Here is a 17,541-nt window from a genome sequence, read left to right on the forward strand (position 1 = left end):
GAAGTATTGTCTTATGATGGAGAGGGTTCAGAAGAAATTCTTGAGACTCCTTTACTTGTTGTATGGATACTATCCGTGGCTTTTTCCAACTGACTTTCTCTAAGGCATGCTTACCTACTGCAGTCTGCAATTTAGAAGAAATCTTTATTTAGCTACATATTTTTTTCGACTTATACGAGGTATAAATGAGAACTCTGCCATTCTGGGCAGTGTTGACCTATGTGTCCCTGATAACTATTTTAGAAATAGAGACCATCAGTTGTTTATTCTCCCAAGGTGCAGAACCAACCTGTCACTGGTAATGCCAATTGGGAGGGCGATAACTATGCTCAACGAAATTGCTTCGGATGTTGATATATTCCACCTACGTGAGGATGAGTTTGGGTGGACGTTGTTTTATAAATTCTTAAAATAGGGTCTGCTTAACTCATCCGGTGTACTTCCTTGTACCTATCTAATTTATATTTTTTATATTTACACATTTCTACTGTTTAATAACATACTTCTTCTTTTTATTGTGCCATCCCCTAGCGGAGGTCGGCCACCATCAAGGGGATCTTATCTTTGTCGTCTGCTACCCGGAACAGTTCGGAACAGAACAGAACAGTAAACATACTATCTATCTCTATACTGATCTATGTCTTTTTAATGTAATCCCGTTTTATATTTCATTGTTTCTAAATGTCATGTCGTGAACGTCTTAAACATATAATTTGTAATGTCCACAATATGTTTAAAAAAAATGAAATTGAAATAATATATATTAATCGAAAATAAAATTGACACAATGTTTATACCTACATAAAAAAACATAAAATTTCTGCAAACTAAATAATATCAAAAATATTAATCAGTAAAATTAATTTAGGATATATTCAGATTTAAATAATTAGAACAGTCCTTATTTAGTTTTACTTAACCGGTTTCCAATATTTGTATAAGTAATCAGAAGTATTTACCAAATGTTAAAAAGATGTAAAAAATAATCTCGACTGGCATATTTATACTTAGTCACAAATCAAAATTGGCGCAACATTGCATGTTTGCGATGGTGCAAGACTATGCAGCCAGTGACAAAATAAATTTAAATGACCCAAGTAGGTAAATTTGGTACCTGCGTGACTGACGGATGCGTCCAAGCAAAGTTTTTCAAGCAAACTCTGCAGTGTGCCTGCCTACATATTATTATTACGTTTTGTGAATGCCAAAAAAACAATATTATCAACAAATTTGGGTGTATTTAATTATTTTCAAATACACCAAAGCGGCTGTCATTTTCGGATTGTTCTAATAATGTATTGATAATATTTATATTTTTACTTATGTATATGATAAACCGAATCATTATTTTGTAAAAATGTGGTGTAAAATAGCCTGTGACGCCATTTTTATGGAGATCAAGTGTATGGTCTAATGATTCCATACCTAATTAATAATCTTCATTACTATGAGAATGTCAATAATTGACAGATTGTTATCACAGATAAATATTATTACATAATATTATTATATGTATATATTTTTTAATATTACTATAAAATCCAAAATCTAATCCAATCCATTCCAATTAAATTTACATAAGTAATTATTATAAGGTACTACCAGTCTATGGTCCACGTATATTTTTATAATAATCTGACAAAATATAAAAAAATCCGATTGAAATAAAATGCAAAAAATACCTATTGACCTATATGCTTTGTAATTCTGGTAATAGATGGCTCTATGAAATCGAAACTTTTGATGTCGTCCCCCTTAAAAAAAAAGCTAGAGGTTCGCCTAAATTTAAGAACATATTATTAAAGTGACATGTTAACCATTAAATGTAGCAGGTACCTACAAAACACCTAAATTATGAAATACCTAAAACGAATACAGAGAGGAATCGCAGGAGAGAGTACCTAGATGAATGTTTTTGGTGGTGGGAATTCTTCAGAACAAATACTGATTATGCAAACGGATTTATTGAGACACAGTAGAAATTACAAGATAATTATAATTTTTATGTTTGCTTACACATCTCGTGTATTTTTATCTCATTATTAAAAGCATTTCTTGATCTGGCGGCTGAAAGGCAGATACTAAATAATGAAACGTTAAAATATGAGGAATGAACACTATGTAAATCCGGGGTAACGACAATCAAACTCTTTCTCTTCTCTTTCTCGGCACTACATCCCGGGGCGGGATTTGGCCTCCTCTAAAATTGTCCTCCACACGCTCCTTTCCCTGGCTGCTCCTCTCCAGTCTCCAACCCTCCCCATCTTTCTCCAGTCCTCTTCGATACAGTCAGCCCACCTCTTCTTTGGTCTGCCCCTAGACCGTTTCCACTGTGGGATCCACTTGGTCATGATTTTTGGTGTCCTGTGCTCAGGCATTCTCTCAACGTGTCCAGCCCACCTTAGTCTTTGGGATCGACAGAATTTCACCACCGTTTCATGTTTTATTAACTCTTCTAACTCGTGGTTCATTTTTATCCTTAAACTTCCATTTTCCAATGTGGGCCCGAAAATTCTCCTGAGGATCTTTCTTTCGAATATGGCCAGTTTATGTTCTTCCCTTTGAATGAGGCACCATGTCTCACAGCCATAGGTAGCTACTGGTCGAATAACTGTTTTGTAGATAAGCAGTTTGCTATTCTATTGCTAACGACAATCAAACGCCGTAGCTAATTAGTTTTACGACCACGCGCAGGTGGGGTGCATCCAGATGGGTGCCGTCATAAAAAGAGGGTGTTAGTACCGAAGTAGTTTTGTCATAATTATGTATTGTCAAAATGTTCGGTAGCTTGTTATGTAATCGGGAGGTAATAAAGGCGTCTTCGGATTGGAATATAATAATCATTTCAGCGGTCCATGCACGTGCTTTAGAGGCCATCCACGAACTGAAACCGTATGCGGTTTAGATCCGTGTGGTATAAATTAATACTAAACTTATGATTTTTGTTCATGAAAATATATTTTCACTAAATTTGTAAGTGTAAGTGTATGGTATAAACGAATACGATCAGATGATTATAATATAGTTTGTGAAAATATATTTCCAAGAACGGAAAAGATAAGCTTAGGATGGCACACGGTTCTAAACCGCATACGGTTTCAGTCCATGGATGGCCCATTAATCGGGCTTGGGCACGTGCTACGACCGACCTTGTTTGTACTTACTTTTTATTTTACAAGATGATAATATAAATTTAGACTATTATTATCAAAATCTGACATCACTGTATTATTTTACAATGTTCATTGTTATTTTGTTGTGCTCTTTTTAGTGTTATTATTGAAAATAACTATCTATGGTAATTAATTTATCCATAATATCTATTGCCGTGAAGCTCACTATAAAAATGCCATCTCGAGAACAAAGGTGTAATAAGTTATCTATGGTAATAAGTCGTATCAAATTAATGGTCGAAACTAGGTAGTATAATATATGACTTAATGCTTTCTGTCAGTATACCCTCGATATAGTATAATATTAGTCTATGGTCAAAACTCGAAAGTATTTTCTCTCTAAGCCAGTGGCTTATAAACTTTATGTTACTACGACCTTTATATAAAAAAGTGTATTTTCACACGAAATTTAATACTTACGACCAACCATGTCCGATTCTGATAGGATCATATGGGCCTCCACAGAGTGATAGTTTGTATTAACAGATTTTGTCAGCCACTTGCTCAATCTACTAGGTCCATTCTCTGACCCATACAATAGGTATGTGAACTTGCCAGACGCAGGATTCGAACCTGGGACACACGACGCTATAGGCCGAGGCAAATTATTAAAGGTTAATCTTTTCGCGCGGACATTTTATTTCGCTATTCGGTTTTTCTATTTGTTTGAATTAAATTTTCTATCTGACATCCTAATTGTTCTTGACGGTTTTTTACAATTAATATCTCAAAATGACGGAAAACGGAGGCTACAATAATTGAAACAATCTACAGGCTATTTAACAATAAATAAAATACTAAAAGATACAAGAAAAGTAATTTTTACGAAATATTTTTCAAATTGTGCGCCACGTAGGTCAAGATGGAGGTTTTATGGTATTTTCAGAGCATAAGCCTGGAAATTCCTTAAATGTTGTAGATAATCTATTTATATACTTTTGAAGCCTTACTATCCTTTATATTTATTTTAATCATTTGATGAATGCATAAAGTATTTTTATTACATAAAATAGTATTCTTTTAAACCTCTCGATCTAATTTGTAGAATATAGTCATATTTCAGTACATCCATGTGCAGTGGTTTTAAGATTTTTTAGATTTATTAATTTTTAAACGCATTTATAAAACCATTGGTAAAAATAATGTTTACATTATATAGTAAGATATTTACGATAAAAAAAATATATTTATAATCCTTGTGATCCCAATTTTGACAAGAATTAGGCATTTTATTATTCAAAAAATGGGCACGATTATCACATTTGAAGATAATTCTAAAGATAAGGTATTGATTATAAGTTATATATTTGACCATTCAAATGTGATAAAATATCCGACGAATAATGATTGGTTTATAATAATTATTAACCTAAGAATAAGGTAGTATTCTTTTTAAAAACGCCATTTCTATTGGCATTTCCCAGTGGTTAAGCTACAACATACGGCCGTAGCCATAAATTGATAAGCGATAACTGAAGTAGAGAGTAAGATCATGTTAACGCGCGTGTTTGAACATGTACCTAACTGAAAAAAACGATCAATGACCTAGAGAAATGCATTGATAACCCGTCTGTTACCGATAACCGATTCAATGGATATAATGGTTTCTTACTGATTGATTTGCAGGTAGGCTCGTGTATCATAAACGTTGTAGACATGAAGTCCACGATCTCCGAGAACATCTCTGGAGGAGCATCCTGCACGACAAAGGTCGGAATCTTGCCATCCGCTAAAGGTCTGCGCCCTTGGAAGCGATGCCACACGCTGGGGTAAGGGACTGAAGTTGGCCTGGACCACACCATTTCTCTGAAATAAAGAAAGGAACAACTATTAATAAAATCAGATAATATTTACCATTATAATAATTAAAAAAAAAATAAGTTACATAATATAGTGAACTTTATAAATTACAAATTCAAAACGTTCACAACGTAACATAAAAAATAAAGAAATAGTATGGAAGCGGTATTCAAAAACAAAGAAATAGAAGCAGTATTAGAAAAATAATATCATCATCAGCAGGGGTCAATTTACTGCTGGTTTTTACTCCACAAGTTTCCTCCAACTCTCTCGGTCCTGTGTCGTTCGCTGCCACGTATTTCCGCCGAACTTTATCAGTTCGTCAATCCAGCGGCCTCTAAGGTGACCCTGTGGCCGCTTCGTGCCCCTTAGGTACCATTGGATGACGGCATTTGTCCAGCGGCCGTTCTTTCGACGAGCAATGTGCCCCGCCCATCTCCATTTCAGCTGTTTGGCAACGTCTATTCTATTACATCGCGTACTCCTGTCTGCTTCCTAACCCATTCGTTTCTCTTACGGTCCTTTCGCGTGATGCCCAACATACACCTCTCCATGCCTCGCTGTGCGACTCTTAGCCTTTGGACATCTCTCATGTTGAGGGTCTACGTCTCGCAGCCATACGTGAGCACGGGCAGCACACATTGGTTGAACACCCTACGCTTAAGACATAATAGTACGTCATTCTTGAAGATAGTATTTAGACGTCCGAAAGCACTCCATCCCAGCTTTGTTCTGCGAGCAATTTCATCGTGCATGCTTCCGTCTATGGGAACCTGCTGTCCGAGATAGACGTAGATGCTGACTTGCTCGAGTTGGGTGCCATTAATACAGATAATCGCAGAGCCCGAAAAGAAGTTCCTCATCACTTTTGTCTTTGAGACATTTATCTTTAGGCCGACCGTTTGACTGACATCCGCGAGTTCTTGCATTCTGCCTTGGAAGTCCTTCGGGTCTTGTGAGAATATAACAATATCATCTGCAAAGCGCAGGTGACTGAGGTACTCCCCATTAATTGGAACAACTTTTTTCCTCCCAAACGATATAAAAAGAGTAAATACAAAAATTATAAAGTGCGTACATGGAAGCACGCCGATTTAAGGATTTATAAAACAGCGTCCACCTACACTCATTCTCGCGTAGGTGGACTATATCAATATTCGAAGCGATTTGGCTGAACTGAGTTATTGCTCTACCAATTGGCATCACAGGTGGCAGATTAGTTCTGCACCTTGGGAGAACAAAGACAATAGAAGCTTATCAGGGACACACACGTCAATATGTACTACCAATAATGGCCAATACCAACAGTTCTCATTTACACCGCGTAGGTAGGTATAAGTCGGGAAAAATACGTGGCCAAATGATATTTTTATCTTCTAGCGTTTAGACTGCAGTATAATTAGCATACCTATGAGATTCATTCAGTTGGACAAATTATTCATGGATGATAATATAATATCTATTCATGACACATCAAGTCTCAAACATTTCTTTTAAGCTCGCACTCGTACTCTAACATTCCTACAGGTTTATTCAAGGTGTAGTGTCCTGTATTTCACCTATTTGTAGTTTATTTCTGTCCGATAGTGATTGATTTATTAAAAAAAAATATAGATCTACATAATTGGAATTAAAATTATTATAAGAGGAAGGCCCGGTATTAGGACTATTGGATCGATTGAAGAATAAGTAAGTAAGACTTCGAGCAACATAATAATAATAAAATGAATCGATATACTAAAGTTGGTTTTTAAAATCAATGAAATATTTGAATACAGATATATAAAACAGGCAGTGACTTCTCTAGACAAAATGCCGCCCCTGGGCAGCGCCTAAATGTCGTCCCATTTTTTAATACAGTATTTTGTATTCATCCGTGCACGGTGTCATTTCTCGTCACCATGGACGTCGAAGGGAAACGGAAGTAAACTAGACATCGCGAGCTCGACAAAAAAATACAGTCCTGTGAAACCTTTTATGTTAAATAATACATTTTGTTTCCAACCAGTGACCTAATTTAATGGTAATATATTTTCGTTATTACATAATATACCAAATGATTTTCCTCGATTTGCCGCCCTTCGAGTAACTGTCGCCCCCAAGCGACACCCTCACGGGATGTCACTGAAAACAGGCATGCTTAACTTAAAGTAGGCTGTGATCTACTATCCACTATCAAAACAGACAGTGATGTACGACACTTTCATTTTCATTGTTATAACAACACTTGTCTTTAATATAACTCAATTTCCCATTAGTACTTAAAATGATAAGTTTTGATCTTCTTTTGGGCACTCACTGAAATCTATCAAACTATTATCCTACCGTACAGATAGAATACTGTGCGATTGTAAAGGGAAACTATGTCTCAGTTTAAAGCGCGGGAATTCACATTTTCTTTTCCTCTTCAAGTTAAGTAATAGGACGAATCACGCGGACTTTCTCGCAGATTTCTTAATTTGAAAACGACTCGAAGGAAATAAAATAGGGACTGTTAATGTTTTACCTTCAAAAATTCATTGAAATCATATTATATAATATTATAGTACAACTGAACATACACCCTTTTTATATTGACGCGTTGGTCAAGACTGACTTATAAATCATTTAAAATGCGTAGCTCATGTGCAGAAAATTTGTATTTCTAATATGCAGCACTGCCATTGAAAATGAAATCCAGAATAAGCTCATTAAAGTACAGAACAACATTGTTAGATGAATAAAACGGGTATTTTGCTGTCTCAGTATTGAATATGTTAATTAATTGCTATGGGAGAATTAGGTATGTAAATTTTTGACTATTTTGTCGATAAATAAAATATAATTTCGATTAGGAAGATAATTAGGTTTTGTTATATTATCAAAATGTGATATAACGCCATAATATTGTGGTAGGATTTATATTCAATTCTGAATTTATCATAAACACATCGAGTGAAAGTATATAGGTATACCTACCTATATTATATAAAAATAAAATATATTTCTAGTCCTATATTATATCAAATCATTTAATCATATCAAGCTTATATACCCTACACTCATTCAATACCATAGTTTTACAAAACGGAAATGATGCCTTCGTAAAACCAGTAAAAATAGGAAAATAGTTTCATGGAAAATTCGCTGTATGTGACATGGGGCTAAGTATATCAGTTTATCTTTAAGATTTTAAAGTATTTTTTTTATTTTTACAGATTTTTGGATAAGTATTGGTCAATTAAAATAATGTGTTTTTTTTATTTTTGACAATACAATAAGTACATGCATGGCCCCCACATCCTGAAGCGGGCCCCAAGGCTAAGATCTTTGTTGGGCCCCCTTACCCATCCCAAAGGTTAAAGGCAGTGTGACGCTCTACAGTATCGTTTTTCAAATGGCCTTCACGGTAAAATTAAGGGTATTTATTGTATTTTCATTATTTAAATCCACTTGAATTATGGAGTTATCAAGTAATGACACAGTTAAAAATTTCATCGCACAATCACATATTTAAAAATATAACCATTACTAAAAGAAAATAGACCGCAGGCGACTTTTTTTACTATTAGAGCAAGTTTGTGATGTGTGTTTATCTCACTTATTTAGTCGACTCGCCATGCCGAGCCCCCCATGAGCCCGGGCCCCCAGGTTAGAGGCCTGTCAGCTCCCCCCTTGTGGAGGCCATGGGTACATGAACATTCTGTGTTGTCTTGGCGAACATGAGTTGGATTTACTATCGTTGCTGTCAGTGTATTTCAACACTGTTTACATAAATTTTAAGATAAGACACGTAAAAATATAATATTAATTTAGAGCTATATTTTTAACCCATTATTGCGAAATATGGGTAAGCTTGAACAGTTAGGATGGAAGTATAGTATGTAAATATTTTGTCGATCTTCACGATTTTATGGAAATTAAGAAGTCAACCTACCTGATATGCGGAGTAATAATTTAATCCAATAAAAATCGTCTCTAATACTGCACTATCACTGATATTTCAGATATGTGTGGAAAACTGTGAAGGAATATAAAATGTACAGCCCGTAGCAATTCAGAACGCTAAATAAATATGATAGATAATATTTGCTTATCACAAAGATTATAATAATTAATATATTCGGTGCATGCAATCTAAAGAAAGATTAACCAACTTGTTATTTGACGATTCGTCGTCGACTAGGGATAAAAATATGCATTTTAAAACAAGTCAAAATAACTGACACGCAGTGGCGTAACTACGATTGCCAATGGAGACGGTGGACAAAATTCTATAAACTAGCATTCTTCAGGTACGGCTTCCATAAAACGCAATAAAAACCAAAACACAAAACTTGTGTTTCGGACGTGCGGATTTCGTTTCAGATGTACGAGTAAGTATCTCACTTCTTCTTTTTGTGACATCCGCTATCGGAGGTCAGCCACCATCAGGGCGATCTTAGCTTTGTCATCTACTACCCGGAATAGTTAAGTGGAGTTTTACTCGTACCAAACGATATGCGGCGTCGTCCTCTGCTACGTTTGTCATTCAAGGAAAGATTCTTTCCTTTTGTTGACAAGTTGGGGGGTGCTGTACTTTTGTCATCTCATAATGTGGCCGATGTACTGTAGTTTTCTAGTTTTGATAATACACAGAACTTCTCGGTCCTTTCCCATTCGATTAAGAACTTTAACATTTAGTCACCCTGTCAGTCCAAGGAATTTTTGAGGATGCGTCTCTACAGGCACATCTCGAAAGCTTCAACTCTCCGTGACATCTCTTGGTTTAGCGTCCATACCTAATTCCATACCATAGAACTATAGTGAACGTTAAATGTGTAGGCCGATAATTTAATTAATGCCTTAATTTAAAGTATGCTACGATATTACGGCGTTATACTAGTTACACTTAAAATACAGTAAATAATATAATATACCTATTACTTCAAATGAAACGCAATATATAATATTATAATATGTATATACCTATTCCACATAATTTAATGTATATCGGAAGCTATTTTGTCCCCATCACAGTACATTCTTAAAACCGACGAAATCAGTTCTGATCATTAATTTATTATGTGTAGCAAGTATAAATGCCCACGATGGCCATGCGATACCGTGTCAGCTTATAATGTCGAATCCTGGGTCTGGAAATGGATCTGATAGGTTGAGCACATGGCTAACCTCCATTTCTCGTAAAAACAAAAATCTGTTAATATATATATCGCATCATTTAATCCTTTTAAGATCGAACGTAGTGATGTAATGTAATGTAAGTATTGTAATTACTATAATATATGTTTTATTTCAATTGGTTGATTTTCCACCCATAATTGATAGTCACAACCATTAATTAAAGGCATTAAGTGCTTATATTATATAAAAATAATACACTGCATAATATAATATGTACATACATATTATAATTTATGTTGGAATGTGAAAAATAGAGGAAAGGAGACAACGTAACACTTTATGTTTCTCCCCATAAAGTAAAGTATTCATCTATGTTACGTAAAGATAGTATTGTTTATTCTTATTTTTTTTACAATGTTCATGCTTTCAATGCTTTCGATCATTTTATTCGTTGATAAAAACTTATGCGAATCAGTAATACCACTGGTGACTCAAAACTGACGAAGATTTAAAGTTGGAACAATGCCAAATAATAGAGAGGTTGGTATACCAACCTAAGCATCTTTTAAAGTCAAGAAAGATTATATAATTAAGTTAACTTATTTCGTGTATAAGTCAGTAAGGATTGCAATCCTTACTGCCAACGATTTCCGGGTTAATATTTTCAATCCATATCTGCCATCCGGTATCCCGGGATTGGTGAAAATCGATAGATCGATAGAATGTTGGCTGAAATATTTTTTTCTGAAAAAAACCACGAATAATGGAAACAAAATTACATGTTGGATTTTCCAGGCAACGGCCAATGAATCTTTTTTTTTTTTTTTAATATTCTGAGGAGCCAACTTAAGATTTTACCATTATATTCAGATTCGAGACCCATTTCAGCTTTTCCAAGCTGCCAATAATTGTAAATAATCTTTTCAACGTTATATTAGAGAGTTTTTTTATATTAATTTTACCTTTAGAGTAGGATTATTTTTTTTTGGGATGGCAATTGAAAAATTCCTGAGATTTAATGACTAAAATATTTTAAATAAATAAACTCAAAGTAACCTATAATAATTTTCGAATATTTTTCAATTAATATTATGAGAAACTATATTATATTTTCTTTATATTAAAGTTTCAAAAAAAAAATCATTTAAATAGCTTTAATTCCTGAAATCCCACGTTTATATTTTTTCAATCTCTGTAAATCTCTGGTAACCGGTATCAATAATTGTATAATATCTCGGGATTCTGGATTTCGAGATTGCGAACCCTAGTTCGCAGGCGTCTTTTAGTGCAGGATCCCATAGACTTCTCGTATACATAATATGCGGAACGCATTCTGACAATTGGAATAGGTTTTAGGGGTCACCAAGATATATAATGTCGATGTTGCCAGGCGATATTAGTGGTCAATTTTTTTTTATTGAGGTTTTAATTTTTTTTCTTACAACCCACCAAAAATTGTTCTGAATTCTTCAATAAAACCAAGACCGAATCAGGGATTGATTGAAAATGCAATAATTGTACCATGCCATCGGCATGGTCGTAGAACGGTTCGTCCCATTTGAAAAAATAAAAATAGCGGGTAGTGCAATGTGATCAAAATTATTGATTCTTAGGATCCTCCTTGGCTTAAATTATTTTATTTAGAAGCATTTTTGTATAAAATCACCCAGATTGGTTTCTTTACTATATCTATGCTTATGACATTAGTTTTAGTATTATGGTTAATCCAGAAACAGTGTAGGTTGCATATAGAGGTAGGTGAATAAATAAAATAACGATAACCACTAACCACACTAAGTACACATTTATTAAAAAAAAGAAACAACAAGTCAAGTGTTCAAACTGCTTTAAGTAAAGTATCATGATCACAGTTTTTACAAACACTACTTACACATTTGCACAATGATATACATGTCAAAGCCGATTTCTTATAACTACATGATAATGTACGGCAGTTAGAATTAAATTTGCATGGTTTAACTAAATAATTTGTTAAAGGTTCATTCGTGATTAATTATCTTGGATACAAATTATTTTCTTGTAACTCATAGCCAAGTTGAAGGAAATAAATAGGCTCAAATAGTGGATCAGGTGAGCTTTTCCATAAATAAACCTGTGCTGAAGCCTTTAAATATTGTAAATACGATGAATCATATCCCTCTTAACAAATTTAAACTAAATCCAATATTTTGGGAAATAAATTTATATCGAAGTTCATCCGCTGTTGTTTTTTTGTTTATAAATAAGTAAGTGCAAACTTTTTCCAGGTCTTGTAACTGCTGTGGTCTCCAACAATCCATTTCATAAAGCTGAAAGTGCATCTTGGACAAAACTCATTAACGAGATGGTTACAGCTTGTTTTTTTGTACCTATTCGACTAGTGGTATCGCAGCCGGTTAAAGAATGTAATGCCGGCAAAATATTACAAATATTTCAAGAGATTCAGCTGCCAAATGGCATCCTAAAATACGGGATTTCTTCTGAGATCTCTTAAACCATAATCCACGGCAACCAATCGTTGCAAGTTTATTCCAGAAATAAATGCCTAAGATTAAAACATCTGTATCGGGACTGTAATAATCTCCAAATTTTGCATTTTTACAGCATGAAATATATGAGAGCATTTTAGAGTCTGCTTCTAAATGATTTTTATTTTACATCAATGGCGTCAGTGAAAATTGATCCCTTCAATTTAAACCATAGTGTGTGGTCGTCAAATCCACCATAAATGTACAGCTCACTTTCTTCGTTGATTTTTGCAAATAAATTTAAAAAGCTGTAATTTATTTTGAGGGCTCACAAAAAAATCTTTGCAATTAATCCACCACATCTAAGGGACGATCTCCAAAGCTTACATATTATAAGTATTTACACTGTTTAAGGGCTTCAGCACAAGTTTATTTAAGAAAAAGCTCATCTGATCTACTATTGAGCCTATTGATTTCCAATAACTTGGCTATGAGTTACGAGAACATAAATTGTATCCAAGACAAATGACGAATGAACCTCTACCAAATTATTTAGTTAAACCATGCATATGTAATTCTAACTGTCGTACATTATCATGTAGTTCTAAGAAATCGGCTTTGACATATATATCATTGTGCAAATGTGTAAGTAGTGTTTGTTTGATACTTTACTTAAAGCAGTTTGAACACTTGACTTGTTGTTTCTTTTTTTTAATAAAAATGTGTACATAGTGTGATTAGTGGTTATCGTTATTTAATTTATTCACCTACCTCTATATGCAACCTACACTGTTTCTGGATTAACCATAATACTAAAACTAATGTCATATGCATAGATATAGTAACGAAACCAATTTGGGTGATTTTATACAAAAATGCTACTAAATAAAATAATTTAAGCCAAGGAGGATCCTAAGAATCAATAATTTTGATCACATTGCACTACCCGCTATTTTTATTTTTTCAAATGGGACGAACCGTTCTACGACCATGCCGATGGCATGGTACAATTATTGCATTTTCAATCAATCCCTGATTCGGTCTTGGTTTTATTGAAGAATTCAGAACAATTTTTGGTGGGTTATAAGAAAAAAAATTAAAACCTCAATAAAAAAAAATTGACCACTAATATCGCCTGGCAACATCGACATTATATATCTTGGTGACCCCTAAAACCTATTCCAATTGTCAGAATGCGTTCCGCATATTATGTATACGAGAAGTCTATGGGATCCTGCACTATTTAGCAGGCGATAAAAGACAAGTTTAGTTGCGATTTCACTGTAAAAAATGAGACCTCTCGGTACTTTTCTACTTATTGTCTTGTTAGTACGTGGCCCACGCATTGTTTATCTTCAGATCCTTCGTATCCTACGACACAGTTAATTGCTTTTTCAGAATCTCGTCCAGTCATGGCACATGGATGTTTAACGATGCAAGGATGCTTATGTGTCCATTCAAAATGATCTTACTCAACATTATTAGGTATCCAGGGGCGCACCAATCCGGGATTTTAGGGGTGAAAAGCACCCGGGTGGCAGTAAATGTTCGAGGAAAACATTTATAATGCTATTATCACATACAATGAACTTTACGATGAAAAAAATCACCATAGGTTTTCTATTTAATAGGTAAATATTTTTTTATATACATATTATGATGACAATAAAATAATTGTTTCAACTTTTCTCCGATTTCTGTCATATTTTCACCACTTTTGTTTTTGGGAGAGGGGAGCAATAATTTTGGGTTGGCACCATAGATAAGATACTTGTTGGCACCCAGGCGGCGGTCACCATTGGCGCGTCCCTGCAGGTATCTATCGCATGAAGGAATATTTTTCTTAGACATAGTGCGATACATATTTGAAAGATTTAAAATCGCTTATTGATTCTCATAATAAAATTAAAAATAAAATAAAAATAAATTTTGGTAAGTATCCCTCCACTCGACAAAATACGATAATAATGTTTTCTCTGAAATCGCGAAATTAAATTTTATTTGTTCTCAAAAAACAATGAAAATAATAATATTGACAATTCCGATATTTACCACTTACTAAATTAATGTTACATAAATACAAAGATATTAGTGTAAATTATTAACGCTGACCTCTAGTGTTAAAAAAATAGCTGATAGCTAGGCATGTAAAACTTGGCCCCTTTAGTCAACTTTAATGGTATGGCTATGATAAGAAAATGTTTGCGATTAGAAACTAGATACAAAAAAATATTTTCAAAAACAAATCGTGAATCTAAATATGATTTCAATGCATAGTTTGTACCATCGACGCCATAAAAAAATCTAACTTCCATAACTTGTCCTAACAGAACTGTATTGTTTATTATTATAAGTATTATAACCATCGAGAACGTATGTTATCTTATTTAATAATATATTATCATCTCAACAATAGAACTTCTATCTTTAAACTTAGTACGGCCTTAAATTCATTTTCCTGACACTTCTGGGCGATTTTTCCATAAAGCAGATCTGGCGGTTACTGCTGAAGATATATACATAATATTATTACATAGTTGTATTAATTAGGAAACCAGCGCTCGAAATGGAAAAATTTACGAACCGGAGCGCTCGACAGTTTTCTGAAGATTTTTACATAGTAAAGTTATCAAAGTGTATGTGTTTTTTTTTTCATAAAAATAAGTGTGTTAGATTTTCTATTATATGGCCTACCCAGGTCAGACGGTCAAATAATTTATTCCACGAGACGGAGCGATAATTTTACCGATTTCACGAACAGGAACGGCGCTCCGGTGCGTTCCGGTCCATTTCGAGCCCTGTAGGAAGCGCCTTCAAGTAATATAAACGAAACGTACTTATACCATTATGGTATGAGATATTATGTCTCGATTAGATACATTCAATGTAGATAAGAATATGTTAATGTGTCAGACTCGGCAAAATTTGCAAAAAGGTAATATCGTTATGACAGAATTGTAGTAACTAGAGAATTTAACACAAACATTGCGCATGATTAAACCCTTACGACAGAAACGTGAAAGTGTTTGGTATCTAAAAAATATACCATATAGATAGATTACGACTATATTATGTACCTAGGTCCTCGGTTTTTGTTCGGCATTAAAATACTTCGATCGTTATTTTTTAGAATTGAATGTGAAACAGTGTCGAGAAATACCGGTTCGAACCACTTTAATCTTAAATTAATAATTGCCCGGTGCTGTTCCCTATGTTAGCAGATGCGGTACGGAGTGGGACTTCCTATTTGGCAGTGAATTAGTATGATATAAAAGTAGAATAATATTATCATATTATTATAATAAGTTAATAAAACGTAGGTACCTTATGAATTCAGTCAGTACATACTTGGTACAATTCCATAGTAGTCTTGATAATTGTGTTATAAACGAAATAACTATAATTTTGTAAAATGTACCTTGCCTACTCTACGCCAGTGTGTAATGCGAATGACAGTATATTATGCTTTATTCATTTGTTAAATCGGAATTAGGTGTGACCATAAATTTTATATAGTTACATTATATATTATTAGTTTATTACATATGAAAATATTATTAAAGATTTTAATATAGATACTTATGTATCTTCTTTGATCGTGCCCTATCCTAATTAGATCATAATATTATGGGCATCCACAGAGTGTACACTACCTACAATAAATTCTTATCATCTTGAATGGGCAAATATAGTGAGCTATTATAAAATATTATCATTAACACTCAATGTTAGTTAATTTAAAAAATATGTATGTGAAACCTCTAACGTATAATGTTCTCATGTCTCAGTTATGTACATTACTGCCCTGCTAAGTAAAAAAAACAGTGCGTTTGGTTTTAATGAAACGAGGATCCAATTTTAAACATATATTATGTAAAATTATTAGATCGTTATGTTGTTATATTATGCCAAACATCTTATAGTTTTACTTATATACTACATGAGAAACGGTAGTTTAAAATTTGGGTTCTCATTTCACCGAAACCAAAAACACTGTCTTTTTACTTAGCAGGGCATATTACCGGCCAACAAAAGTGTCCTAAATTACAAACCTAGACAAAATGAGAAGCCGAACGGTACTTCGAAAAGATATCTTCAATCCGGGACAATCCCGGTCAAATCGGCACACATGGTAAGTCTACAGTCTACTTACATATTATACATTACGAATTACATATGTACACATATATATAGTTCAAACGAATCTAAAAAGTCTTTGTGAGTTAATGAAGTTGGCCCCGATCTAAATAAATAATAAATCATGAGGTTAGCTATGATTAAATGAATCACGTCTCATTTTAATTTTTCAATCGTTTAATCTATGGACAATATTTCAAACGAAACTAACATACACACTTTTCCGAATCTATCAATATACGAATAATTAACGTATTTTATTAAATAACTACACATTATTATTCTTCTTTTGGGCAACATCTAATCATTGAAAAACCATGCCAATTTTACTGACGTTTTCATCACATATAATACAATATGTGATTTAAAAATGCATAAGTTATTTCAAATGTAATCGTGACCGAATCGTTAGTTATGAAATTTAGCCCAAATATGATTTAAATAATATGTTAGATTACAATAATAATAATCTTACATTTATTCACGTTTCCCAGTTTTTACGTCACAATTTTCCGCTGACCCGCGAGATGTATAGCACTTGTTGAATGTGTTTCCAAATTGATATCACAGGATCAACTGGGAAAAATACGTTCGCATCTCGGGTATACCTGCCAGTAAACAAAGAGTCACCCACACATTTGCGATGGACCTCCGCACACATGCGCGACTATTGATAAGGAGATCCACCCAATATGACAGAGATTGTGAACTGAATTAGAATTTCTAAGAGCGGGAAACTCGAGTTTTCTCAACGGGGAATTGACGCTTGCCGCTCGATCAATAATGCGAAAATGGAGGGCGTTTAAAAGACTCGTCAGCGTAAACTGAATCTAAGTGACCTAATTGGTAAATCTTAAAGT

At 33.9% G+C, this 17,541-nt stretch overlaps 1 protein-coding gene across 2 annotated transcripts in view; it reads right to left on the reverse strand.

Annotated features, from left to right (window-relative positions):
- LOC147065320 (uncharacterized) overlaps positions 1 to 17,250 on the reverse strand; it is a 29,450-nt gene extending 12,200 nt beyond the window's left edge. Inside the window, exons 1-2 of one of the 2 annotated variants that reach the window (XM_085956641.1) lie at positions 17,157 to 17,250; positions 4,786 to 4,979 (exon numbers count right to left, since the gene is read on the reverse strand). In XM_085956641.1, the coding sequence (XP_085812767.1) occupies positions 4,786 to 4,975 (190 nt within the window). In that variant the 5' untranslated portion in view covers positions 4,976 to 4,979; positions 17,157 to 17,250. Of the gene's footprint in view, positions 1 to 4,785; positions 4,980 to 8,889; positions 9,137 to 17,156 lie in introns of those variants that run through there. The other variant, XM_085956642.1, reaches the window with a different exon arrangement.
- Between the last annotated feature and the right edge of the window lie 291 nt (positions 17,251 to 17,541).

Source organism: Rhyacophila brunnea, unplaced genomic scaffold (assembly GCF_057557595.1).
Source record: "Rhyacophila brunnea isolate RB1 unplaced genomic scaffold, BYU_Rbru_1.0 scaffold_6, whole genome shotgun sequence".
Taxonomy (NCBI): Eukaryota; Metazoa; Arthropoda; class Insecta; order Trichoptera; family Rhyacophilidae; genus Rhyacophila; species Rhyacophila brunnea.